This window comes from Limulus polyphemus, unplaced genomic scaffold (assembly GCF_000517525.1).
Source record: "Limulus polyphemus unplaced genomic scaffold, Limulus_polyphemus-2.1.2 Scaffold3167, whole genome shotgun sequence".
Taxonomy (NCBI): Eukaryota; Metazoa; Arthropoda; class Merostomata; order Xiphosura; family Limulidae; genus Limulus; species Limulus polyphemus.
The window spans coordinates 90,892-103,819 of record NW_013668777.1 but is presented as its reverse complement, the minus strand read 5'-3'; the positions used below and the strand labels follow the sequence as shown (position 1 = coordinate 103,819).

Here is a 12,928-nt window from a genome sequence, read left to right as displayed (position 1 = left end):
ACAATGGGCTATTTGCACTGTATCGACTACGGTATCGAAACCTGGTTTTAAGTGTTATGAGACTTCAGACTAACTACTGGGCTACTAGAGGGCATGTGATTTATTAAACAAATTGGTATGGCAAAGTATTGATATTTCTACTTTTGCAAACAATGATAAAAGATGCATTAAACAAACTGGTATGATAAAGTATTAATATTTTTACTTTTGCAAACAATGGTACGAGATCTATCAAACAAGCTGGTATGACATGTCAAACATCAGTTTTACCTGTCGGGATTCAGCTATCAGACTATATGTTAAACATCAGCTATTACCTGTCTAGATCAGCTATTAGACTGTACGTCAAGCATCAGGTTTTACCTGTCGAGATCAGCTCTCATACTGTATATCAAACATAAGCTATCTGACTGTATGACAAACATCAATTTTTTCCTGTAGAGATCAGTTATCATACTGTATATCAAACATAAGCTATCTGACTGTATGTCAAACATCAATTTTTTCCTGTAGAGATCAGTTATCATACTGTTTGTCAAACATCATTTTATCTGTAGAGATCAGCTATTAGACTGTATGTCAAAAATTAGTTTACTTGAAGAGATCAGCGATCAGACTGTATGCCAAACATCAATTTTATCTGTCTAGATCAGCTATCAGACTGCATGTCAAGCATCAGTCTTATCTGCCGGGATCAGCTATCAGACTGCATGTCAAACATCAGTTTTATCTGTCTAGATCAGCTATCATATTTTATGTCAAGCACCAGTGTTATGTGTCTAGATCAGTTATCAGACTGTATGTCAAACATTAATTTTATCTATCGGGATCAGTTATCAGACTGTATGTCAAATATCAGTCTTATCTGTCCAGATTAGATATCAAACTGTATGTCAAACATCAGTCTTAGCTGTAGAAATCAGCTATCAGACTGTATGTCAAACAGATCAGCTGTTGTTTTGGGTGGTTGTTTGGGGCTTAGTGGTGCAAAGCTACAGGGCTACCTGTGTCGAACAACCGGTAAACAAAAAATACTACAAAAACTAAAAAGAAAGCAAGCTAAAGACAAAACAATGCCCAAAAACGTCTAAAACCTTAAATAGAATTAAAAGGGCCAATGCCCCCATATAATTTGAAAAATACAATCAAGTTGGACGGTTTCACCGTCGCCAATGACACCGTTCAACGTCAGGGGTAAATCCGTAGAAAGTAAATGTATGAAATGGTTCTGCCGGTCACCGTTATAACGACAGTACAACGTGGGCTATTGTGACTTGAGTGTCACAAAGGCCACACATTTGTGGATCAGTCCCAGATAAAAAAATTAAAAAAAACTGACCAATGCGTAGCCTAGCCAAGACAACTTCCTCCTTCCGATCCTTAAAGAAACAAGATGGCCAAAGAACAACATAAGGTTTGATCTGGAAAAGCTTGTTACGACGTTGCTCACTCCAAATCGACTGCCAACTGGCGCGAAGCCGTGCCTTAAATACAGGACCATAGTTCATATACGGGAAAGGCACGGCTGTGACTGCAACAGAGCAGACGGACTTAGTTGTGGTGTCAGCCAGCTATCCAGAAAAATGGGATAGAAATGGAAGATATAAAAAAATGGGCCCATCGTTTTTGAATATCGACGAGAACAGGGTGAGAACTAACATTAAGCGATTAAAGGGCCAGTAGATAGCTAAAAGAGTCGGTGTAAATAGTACAGTCAGTGTACTGCTTAGCTTCCGTGATCCAAGGCAAGAGAAATGGCACACAACTCGGCAGTGAACACAGAAACTGCAGAGGGGATCTTGTTACCAACCACCGAGCTACAACAAACCATGGCAGAGCCCACTGAGTTATTTAATTTCGAACCATCAGTGAAAATAGGAGCAGAAGAATGGTTCCAAAGATGTTCGACAAAGAGAAGATGGTACTTCCAATTGGGAGTATCCGCCTTCCTCAGATAACTCAAGGAAATATCACAGATGGGGATGATAACGAGCCATGATGGGATGGGCCAATCATCAGACTCAGCAACGTCATCCAATGACAGACCCCAATTCAGCCACTTGTGCCTGCATATGAAGGCCAAAAGGAGGAATGGCAGACCATCTATTCTGAAAGAGCACAGCCCACTAAGGAAGGAAGACACAATCCCAGGTGTGATGCTGTGGTAAGGATAAAAGCTTGGTAGCATATTGTAAAGAAAGGTGCAAACAGCAGAGGCGAAGAGAAGCTTTGTGGGATTCAGTGTACAGACTCTGGACTGGTGAAGTGTGGAAGCAGGAGACAGATGGCACAGCATCTCATGGTGATCGTCATTGGGTCCAACTAATGTACTGCTAGACCAATGAAGAGCAAGCTGAAGTTCCATCCAGTGTAAAAGGGCAATTATAGTCATAGAGATGATTAACCTGAAAAGAAAAAGTCGATTACTCTGCCCAAGACTTGATGGCCAATAAGGCAATGGAAGAAACAGAAGTGCTGGAGAGATAAGAAAATCACTCCCCGAGAGTATCGGCAATGCTCTGTACATCAACAACTTCTTGGCCATTGGAGAGCAAGACGGAAAGGGGATGGGGAGCATACCTCCCATTGACCTTCTGAATCTTGTCCCAGATGACTTTATAACTGGTGGTAGAAGAGATGCTGGTTGTAAACTTAATCTAAGATTCCTTCTGGCTTTGACATCTGACCTGCCAAGCATGGACATGAGCCTACTGGAAAGCATTGTAGTTGGAAAGAGTGTAATATCTGTGAAAGGTATTCCAGGCTCATTTCTGAGCCTTCTGTGCCTGCTGGTAGGCAGAAGACCACCATGGATGAAGATATCATGGGAAACGTGTTGAGGTTTTGGGGATAGAACAAACGCTGCTTGAATTATACAATCAGTTACTGCTTCCACACAGCTGTTAATGTACAGAAGACTAACAACAGCAGGATCGAGTTCCAAGAGAGAGATGAAAGAGAGCCAGTCAAACTGCTCCAACTTCCACTGTGCCACTCGCGTCAGGTGGCACCACCCATAGCCAATCTCCCTCAAAATGATGGGAAATTATCACTGCCCTGTGGGTCACTGTCAACCCTCCAAGAAAAATGAGGACAAGTGAAGGGGGAACAGATAGATAGATCAATAGCAGTAAAAGACTGACTAGGTGCATGAAAATAGGTAAAGCACCAGTATTGAAGAGAGAAAGGTTGTGATCTGAGAGCATATGCTCCAAAGAACGACCCCTCAATATCATCACCACCCCAGAGGGTATTGTGTCATTAGAGTCTCCCAGGATTAAAAAGGGAGATGGCAACTGATCTACAGGGACATCAAGATCTAATTGATCATAAGTCTCTCCGGGAGACAGGTAGAGAGAACAAACAATGACGGTACAACCCATGCAGATACGGATGGCTACAGCCTCCAAGGGTGTATCGAGTGGCACAGACAAGGTGGATACATGCTGGTCAACCAGCAGTGCCACCCCCCATAAACTCGTCCATCACACAACCTGTCATTCCAGTATAAAGAAAACTGCCAAAAGGTAACAGTATCAGCAGGTTTCAGGAATGTTTACTGTAAGGAGAGACACACGGGATAATAGGAATTGATCAAGGCCTTAATGTCATCAAAATTAGAACGAAAACCTCGACAATTCCTCTGTATCAATGTGGCCATTTTCATTTAGGTGGAGGAGAACTGGGTGAAGAACCCTTCTGCTTGTGACCACGCCATTTTTCTTTAGTAGAAGGAGGTCTGTCGACCACCATGGAACCTGCCCTTGGTTGATTGGGCAGATCTCTGTCAGAGGATGAAGACTCCAGTGACTGAGGGCGTGACCGAATAATGGTCCTACATTTCGGGGCTAAAGAAGGTGGACCCGAGCAGTCACTGGATGTGACAGTGGGGACAGACACAGAAGTAGATGTTGACTTGTCAACTCGTGTAACCATGAGAGAAAAAGTCTCTTCACATGGTGTGAGAAAGCCTCTGATGGAGACACGGAACTATCTGTTTGCTCTCCCAGCAGCATATGTTTTCGTTTTTTGAAGTTAAGCACAAAGCTACACAATGGGCTATCTGTGCTCTGCTCACCACGGGTATCGAAACCTGGTTTCTAGCGTTGTAAGTCCGCAGACATACCGCTGTGCCACTGGAGGATGGGGCAGCTGCATATGTCCGAGATGGAGTAGGGGACAATAACTTCCGAGCCTCGGGGTAAGAAATGTTGTTTGCTGTACGTAAACGTTGTACCTCTTTCTCCCCACTTAGAGCAAGATCGAAAGTAAAAGGGGTAGGAACTACCACAATTGACACAGTGATGATTCAGTTGACACTCGTAGGCGTCATGGTCTTTACCACTACAATGTGCACACGTCAAAAAACCAATACAAGGTGCCTTAGAATATCCGAACCACTGACACTGGAAACACCTGAGAGGGTTAGGAATATACGGCCGTACCTTGCAGTTCAGATAACCTTCCTTGACAGTGGCAGGTAGACGTGGTGATGTAAACGTCAATACAAGAACATTGGTAGGCAGCATAATTCCTTCTTTACAAGTGGAGATGCGTCGCATAGCAGAAAATCATTGGCTGGAGAAACCGGCGAGGATCTCCGACTCGGATATGGTCTTTAAATCTCTCAACAATCACTCCTCAGGGAGAATTCAAAGTAGCATGGGGAGTAACCTCAATAGGTATATCTCCAATGGCCTTTGAATTAAGGAGGAATTCACTGTGTTTTAGTGTAGGTGTTTTCACCAAGATGTCCCCAGAACGTAGCTTATTCACTGACTTTGGAGAGCCAGCTAGCCCCTCTAATCCTTTCTGAATGAAAAAAGGAGACATTTTCCCTAAAGGTTTGTCTGATAAAAAATGTAAAATGATAAAACGAGGTACAGGTGCAAAATAGAGTGAAGACTGCTGTTCAGAGTCTTTTAAACGTGATCGCTTAATTATTAACTATTTCTTGATTATTTTATGTTTTTCAAGGATAGGGGGATCAATAAGAAAAAGAGAAAGATTCACTACCCACTGACCCCACCCACCATGAAGTCCTACGAGAAGACGCACTACAATGCCAGACAAGGACATTATAGCAACACCAGGGCTTCGTGAGCAATATACCTAAACACCAGCATCAGACACAATGACCATAACACAGTTGAGAACGCCCAACACTGGTACTCAGTTGACCCTAGCCCAACGGACCAGCCGACTGACTGTGGGGGAGCCACCCCAAGGCCACCCGTCTACAGGAATTCAAGACCAAAGTGGTGTGTTGCAGTGCCCCAGACACCAATCAACCACGATTATCTTCTCCTCCCCTTCACGCACGGCAAACACGTGGGTGAATGTTCAGAACCCAGAGGAGGTAAACTGAAGATACAGAACCTTCCCTGGGAGGTCCCCTCACCACGTACAGAAATCCACCTCGAGGGGAGAGAGCAGTTATCATACTGTATGTCAAACATCAGTCTTATGTGTAGAGATCAGCTATCATATTTTATGTCAAGCATCAGTTTTACCTGTAGAGGTCAGCTATCAGATTGTATGTCAAACATCAGTTTTACCTGTATAGATCAGCTATCAGACTGTATGTCAAGCATCAGTTTTACCTGTAGAGATCAGCTATTCAGACTGTATGTCAAACATCAGTTTTACCTGTAAATATCAGCTATCAGACTGTATGTCAAACATCAGTTTTACCTGTCTAGATCAGCTATCAGACTGTATATCAAACATCAGTTTTACCTGTCTAGATCTGCTATCAGACTGTATGTCAAACATCAGTTTTACCCGTAGAGATCAGCTATCAGACTGTATGTCAAACATCAGTTTTACCTGTAGTGATCAGTTATCAGACTGTATGTCAAGCATCAGTTTTACCTGTCTAGATCAGCTATCAGACTGTATGTCAAACATCAGTTTTACCCGTAGAGATCAGCTATCAGACTGTATGTCAAACATCAGTTTTACGTCTAGAGATAACTATCAGACTGTATGTCAAACATCAGTTTTACATCCAGAGATCAACTATCAGACTGTATATTAAACATCAATTTTACCTGGCAAGGATAACTGTTAGAAGAAATGTAGAACAACAGTGTGTAACTTCCAGGTCCTTCGTTGTAACTAGCAAACGCATATATTCCGATCAAACAGAGAATCGATAAGTTGTGCATTAAACATCCCACTCATCGTATTTGTTTGCATTCGTGAAACATTTTAAATTAAACAAAAAAAGACTTATTCAGGTTTGCTCTCGTTTTTTCTCTATCCAATAAATTTAATGTTTTATAGTCACACGGAAGAAGAACAAGGTTGTAACTCAATCTGAAGTTAGCTGAACTCGTTTAGCAACTCCCTAAGATGTAGGAGAACGAGAGTATACAAGAAGTTAGGCTTGGTAAACTCAAAAACAATACAGAAATTAGTACTCAGCGTTTCGTTGTAACTGTTGGAATACGCCTAATTAACAGCCTGCTTCCTGTGTGTGATATATAAATTAAATAGGCTAGGCATTTCATTGTACAGGTCACTGGTTAGGCCACAATTGAAATATTGTGTTCAATGTTGGGCTCCTTACCTCAGGAAGGACCTTGAATTGTTGAGAAAACTCGGGGAAGGGTTACTAGGACGACTCCTGGGAGAGAAAGGTTGTTATACTAACACAGACTAAGATTTCTGAAATCTCTCTTGAAAAAAAACAAACGTTAGAGGGGATCTGATTGAGCTGTTTAACATTTTGAAGAGAATTGATAGTGTTGATACGTCTTTTTTTTTCATACTTAATAGTGACACAAACATGCATTTTGGTAGGATAGGAGTCATCTTCAGCTAAGACAGTTTTATTTTTCTAACAGGGTGGTTGACCTTTGGAATGGGTTGCCTTCAGATGTGGTAGATGCAGTTAATTTAAGGGAGTTTAAGAGAATTGTTTGTTTGTAATTAAGCACAAAGCTGCACAATGAGCTATCTGTGCTCTGCCCACCACGAGTATCGAAACCCGGTTTCTAACATTGTAAGTTCGCAGAGATACCGCTGTGCCACTAGGGGACTTTTAAGAGAAGGCTTGATAAATATTTGGATAATAAATCCTGGCTTTGAATCTTATTTTCAATTTAAAGTTTAATGGATGAGACGACCTAGATAGACCAAGAGGTCCTTTGTTGTCTTTAAATTACATGTATATGTATATATATGTGTGTGTGTGTGTGTGTGTGTGTACGTTGTCCTAGCAAATTTATTTCAGTAATAATTATGATCTAAAACATTGTTTTGACTACTGTAGATTGTCTAAAACTTTTAGATTTTAAACATCCCCAGTGTTAAGTGTGCGTACTTATAGCGCTAAAACCCGGGTTTCGATACCGTGGTGGGTACAGCACAGATAGTCAATTGTGTAGCTTAACAACAAATAAACAAACACAAAGGAGATCAAAGTTATTTACTAATAATCTATCTATTTCTTTTTTTCTTCTAAAGAACAGTTTTTATGTTTTAAAATATTGCGCAAAGTTTCACAGAGGCAATCTGCGCATAGCTGTCCATTATTTTGAACTGACAGACTATAGGGAAACCGGGTTGTCAACAGACCCTCCCCCAACTCTTGGTCTACTCTTGTCTAATCGCAACTGTGAATCCAATTTTTTTTTTTACGACGGCTCGCAAACCAGATCTCTGAGATTCACATTCCGAGCTCACTACTAGAAGGCCAAGCCCAGCCCAAGTGCACTAAGAACAGAATACAACTTCTGCGGAATATACGGTTAGCCCTTATTATTCTCACATAAGATTATCAAAATTTTCTGTGGTAGTGAAACACGTTGAATAAGAAATATTGGTAAATCATCACATTACAAAAGTAGACGACAGAATCCTAGCTTTTCGTTCGGGGGATTCGTCTCCCCCGGAGGCAAAGACAGAATCTGACTGTTATTACAACGTTTATTAAACTTATCGTATCTTAGGATACCAAAAATATCTTAGGAATTATGTTTTGGCCTCCTCAGTGGATTAATAGTAACCCAGCAGGCTTACAACGCTAAAAAACAGGTTTCGATACCCGTGGTGGGCAGAGCACAGATAGCCTATTGTGTAGCTGTAGCTTTGTGCTTAACAAAAACCAAAACAATTATCGAAACCCGGTTTCAGGTGTTGTAAGTCCGCAGACATTCCTCTGTGCCACTGGAGCGCCCCCAACCTCCGTTTATGTGATACCATTGTTATAATAATAATAATAATTCCGTTATATTAATAACGATTGCCTCACACACAAACATATCTTGAGTTTGATTGTTGTTAAGCCACGTAATTCGTGCTCCACCTACCACGGGTATCGAGAGTTAGAAATTGGGGGAATAATTTATATTCTTGGAGAATACAACCTCTAATCAGCAATTATAATTTTTTAATATTATAACTTCCTTTTTTTTGTCTGAGAAATTCCCTAATTAAATTTCCAAACCTACACGTTAGCAGTATTTTACTCTTAACCACAAGTTGAAATGTGGTTTATTTTTAACTCAGTAACATTGCTCTTGGACACAACACTAAACTGTAAAGCACAGATAATTTTGTCTGTTTATAGCAGTTGCCTAAAGAAAACAAAATAACGAATTCGTATATTTGCTTTCAAAGGAAAGCTATTTCTTCGTGGATTTCAATTTAAACAAGTTATTTTCGCGATTTAATTTGCGTCTAAAAGTTTTCATTTATAATAATTGTTGTTAACTGCATTAGTATTTTTAAACTATGTGATTATCTCCCACACACTGTCATTAGAGTTTTTGTCGACATTAACAGATGAGCATGTAAGTCTACACCCCTTTGCAAAGAAGGATCTTACCTGACTTTACCGCCTCCTGGACTTTGGAATACCTTGGTCTTTTTTGACCTTTACTGCCTTTAGCGTATTTTTCATCTGGAAAACCATTGTGAATACCCGTGAGAGCCAAAACGCGGAATTTTTCGCTAAATAGTTTGTCTATTCAGCTCAACAAAGTGCCGCTTTGGGTACGCCAAAATAGGAAGAAGGAGGGGGGGGGTAGTAGAAAGGGAGGGGGGTATCAATGAGAAAGCTTTCCCACACGCAATTCATATTGAAACGTCTTCAACCAAACCGACCTGAGGGGTTCCTCTGGCATAAACTCTTGTGGGCACCCTGCTTTGTATTAATTAAGGGCGACAGCTCAGGCTAGAGTGAGCTCTTCCCATGATTGAGCTAACACCAATGGTTGGTCGAGCGATTTCACGGCGGAGTGGGTGGCGCTTGCGAATGCCGTTGTCAAGGTGACGGAGAGACCATACAGTGGGTGATACACGCCACATCAAACCGGGCTCGTGCTTTGAACGGTAGATAGGTTTAAGTGCACGTATGAACAAGGAGGATGTACGCTGTTTGCAGTGGAGGGACGGTGTTGTGTTGGCAGAAGTTCCTGTAGAAAAACGAAATATCTTTATTGTATGTTGAGGTTTCACCGATTGTTTTGATCGAACTGGATAGATATGCTTTAAATACCGGATATTATCGTATAACTGTATGTGTAATTAATGGTGTAAGGCTGGCCTCACTAGGTCAGGGATTACAGGTAATGTCGGTAAAGAAATTACATCCGAAGGAGAGTGAAAAGTTTTGAAAGTAATACAACTTAACAGGAAAAATAAACACAAACAATCGTTAAACTGAAAAATTTACAGTCTCTTTGCATATGGCGACTAGCCTGTTCGGCCTCAAACGACAGAGAATGCCTGTACGAACGTTGGGTTATGTCTTGCCGGTGCTCTTAACCTTCTTCTTGCCGTGCGTCTCGCCGTCGTTCCTCAACATGTTCTCGGCCCAGAAAACAACACTAGACCCTTGTTATGACGAGCACGGTGTACCAAAACGATGTATTCCTGACTTTGTGAACGCTGCTTTCGGCAGGCAAGTCGTGGTGTCCAGTGAATGTGGAAGTCCCCCCACCCGATACTGCGAGTATAAAGCTAACGAAAGAGGAGAGGGTGTTCAGCAGTGTCACACTTGCGACGCCAATGACCCCATAACACACCATTCTGCAGGATTTCTGACGGACCTGAATAATCCGAACAACGTCACGTGCTGGGTGTCTGCCTCCTTCTCCAACCCATTGCAGAACGTTTCTCTAACACTATCTCTAGGTAAAAAATACGAGCTGACCTACGTTAGTCTCCAGCTCTGTAGTCCCAAACCAGAGTCTATGGTAATTTACAAATCTTCGAATTTCGGTAAAAGTTGGCAGCCTTTCCACTATTACTCCAGCCAGTGTCAGAAAATGTACGGAAAACAACTAGACGCCAAGATCACCAGAGCCAACGAGCAAGAAGCCTTATGCACAGACTTGGTGTCGGACTCTAAGCCTGTTTACGGGGGTCGGATTGCCATGAGCACGCTGGAAAGTAGACCATCTGCGTACGACTTCGATAACAGTCCTGTCCTCCAAGATTGGGTTACGGCTTCAGATATCAAGGTTATATTTAACCGGCCTGGAGGATCCTTGTCTGATTTGGCTGCCTATAACGGTAGCTACTACTACGCCGTGTCCGACCTTGCTGTCGGAGGAAGATGCAAGTGTAACGGACACGCTTCCAAATGCGTTCCCGACCGCAACGGCCAGCTAGCATGCGACTGTAAGCACAACACTGCCGGTAGGGATTGTGAGAAGTGCAAGGCCTTTCACTTCGACCGGCCTTGGAGCAGAGCCACAGCTGACAACGCTAACCAGTGTGTCGGTAGGTAGCATAGCAATATGCGATATTTCAACTAAACTTAATGGACATGTAATTTGCATTATAAATTAGATTATTTAACTGTTACATATTACATACTTTTCAACATATGCAAGCTTTCTTTTTTTGGGGGGAGGATGGGTGTCTGAAGAGGTAGTATACAATGGGGATTAAGACACATAAAGATTTGGTAAGATAAATGAAAGATCTAAACTGTGTTTTCTTTTTTTTTAATCATAATTTATTATGTGACGTCTCCGGTCTAGTGCCGCTTCTTGTTCAAGGTTACGAAATTAGTAGGCGTATTGACGCAGTTTGTTTTGAAATTTTACCAAGTAACTATAGATACGTATTAAAAAAACAAAACTTGTATTCTGCTTCAAATAATTACTTAAGCGATATTTACCAAATATTATACCCGTTCTTCGAAGTTCATTTTAAGCAGAGCAACACGTGCCATCTAACTAAGTTTTCTTTTTTTTAACGGATTGGAATATGAGTATAAAATATCACTGTACCGGGAATGTTTGTACGAATTTTTCACAATGTAATGCTTGAACATATATTTGATGTATTCTGCTACACAAAACCAACAGAAACCAACACCATGACTCGTTTGTAACTTACTGTTCAGAAAGGATGCACCATGGGAAAGCTATACTAACTGACGTCATAGTCCAGAGTTGTGTTTTTTGTGACTTCTCAACTCTGGAGTCTATCCCTGATAAGAGCACCCGTAAACAGCAGTAAATACAGATATAACAATATCACCAATAATAATAATACCTGTAAACAATGCAAATATAACAAAATAACTTATGATAATAATAATGCCCCTGAACAGCAGTGAATACAAATATAACAATATAACCAATAATAATGATACCTGTAAACAGCAATGGATAGAAATATAACAATATAATTAATAATAACAGCAGTGAATACAGATATAAAAATATCACCAGTAATAATAATACCTGTGAAGAATGTAAATATAACAAAATAATTTGTAATAATATAATTAATAATAACGAAACCCGTAAACAGCAAAGGACAGAAATATGATAATCCAATTAATAATAATGATACCCGTAAAAAATAAATAAATCAAATACAGCAAAATACCAATCATACTCGTGAAGAGCAATGAATATAGATATAACAACATTACAAAATAATCAATAATAACTCACGTTTCATCTGTATAGATGGATGCATCATGTGCAGTAATTGGTCAACGTTTATGTAAAGTTACAAGTCATCGTGTATAAACATACCATGTAAAGTAACAAGTCATCGTGTATAAACGTACCATGTAAAGTTACAAGTCATCGTGTATAAACATACCATGTAAAGTTACAAGTCATCGTGTATAAACATACCATGTAAAGTTACAAGTCATCGTGTATAAACATACCATGTAAAGTAACAAGTCATCGTGTATAAACGTACCATGTAAAGTTACAAGTCATCGTGTATAAACATACCATGTAAGGTTACAAGTCATCGTGTATAAACATACCATGTAAGGTTGTGTTACTTTACATGGTACGTTTATACACGATGACTTGTTACTTTACATGGTACGTTTATACACGATGACTTACGATGACTTGTAACTTTACATGGTACGTTTATACACGATGACTTCTATAAACGTGTAATTTAAAATAACATGCAAGCGCGAATGTATTCGTTATGCTTGTAAAGCAAAATTTTGTTACAGGCGCATCGTCTAAACTTCAGTGGTGTACAACATGAACTTAAAATGTTTTTCTTTAAACGCGTTTAAACTTTCACTTCCGTGTGTGTGGCTCGGATAACAGGACAGTTCCTTATGTTTAATAGAATGAAACAACCAGGTGAATACAGGAAAAAAAAAAAAAATTAAAACCGCACCTTTACAACACGTTATCGTTTTGCTAACCGTAACTTTGAAGACCCAAAACCTATTGATCTTTCACTATTAGCATGACCCACCATAGCTTAGTATATAAACCTTCTTAATACTTGTCAAAACCTATTGATCTTTCACTATTAGCGTGACCCACCATAGCTTAGTATATAAACCTTCTTAATACTTGTCAAAACCTATTGATATTTCACTATTAGCGTGATCCACCATAGCTTAGTATATAAACCTTCTTAATACTTGTCAAAACCTATTGATATTTCACTATTAGCGTGATCCACC

General features: G+C 40.2%; 1 protein-coding gene across 1 annotated transcript in view; it reads left to right on the top strand.

Moving 5' to 3' along the window:
- Positions 1-9,303: 9,303 nt before the first annotated feature.
- LOC106468794 (netrin-1-like) overlaps positions 9,304-12,928 on the top strand; it is a gene marked incomplete at its 3' end in the record, with an annotated part of 93,415 nt that continues 89,790 nt past the window's right edge. The window contains exon 1 of the mRNA XM_013929234.2: positions 9,304-10,737. Within this exon, the coding sequence (XP_013784688.2) occupies positions 9,699-10,737 (1,039 nt within the window). The remainder of the gene's footprint in view (positions 10,738-12,928) is intronic.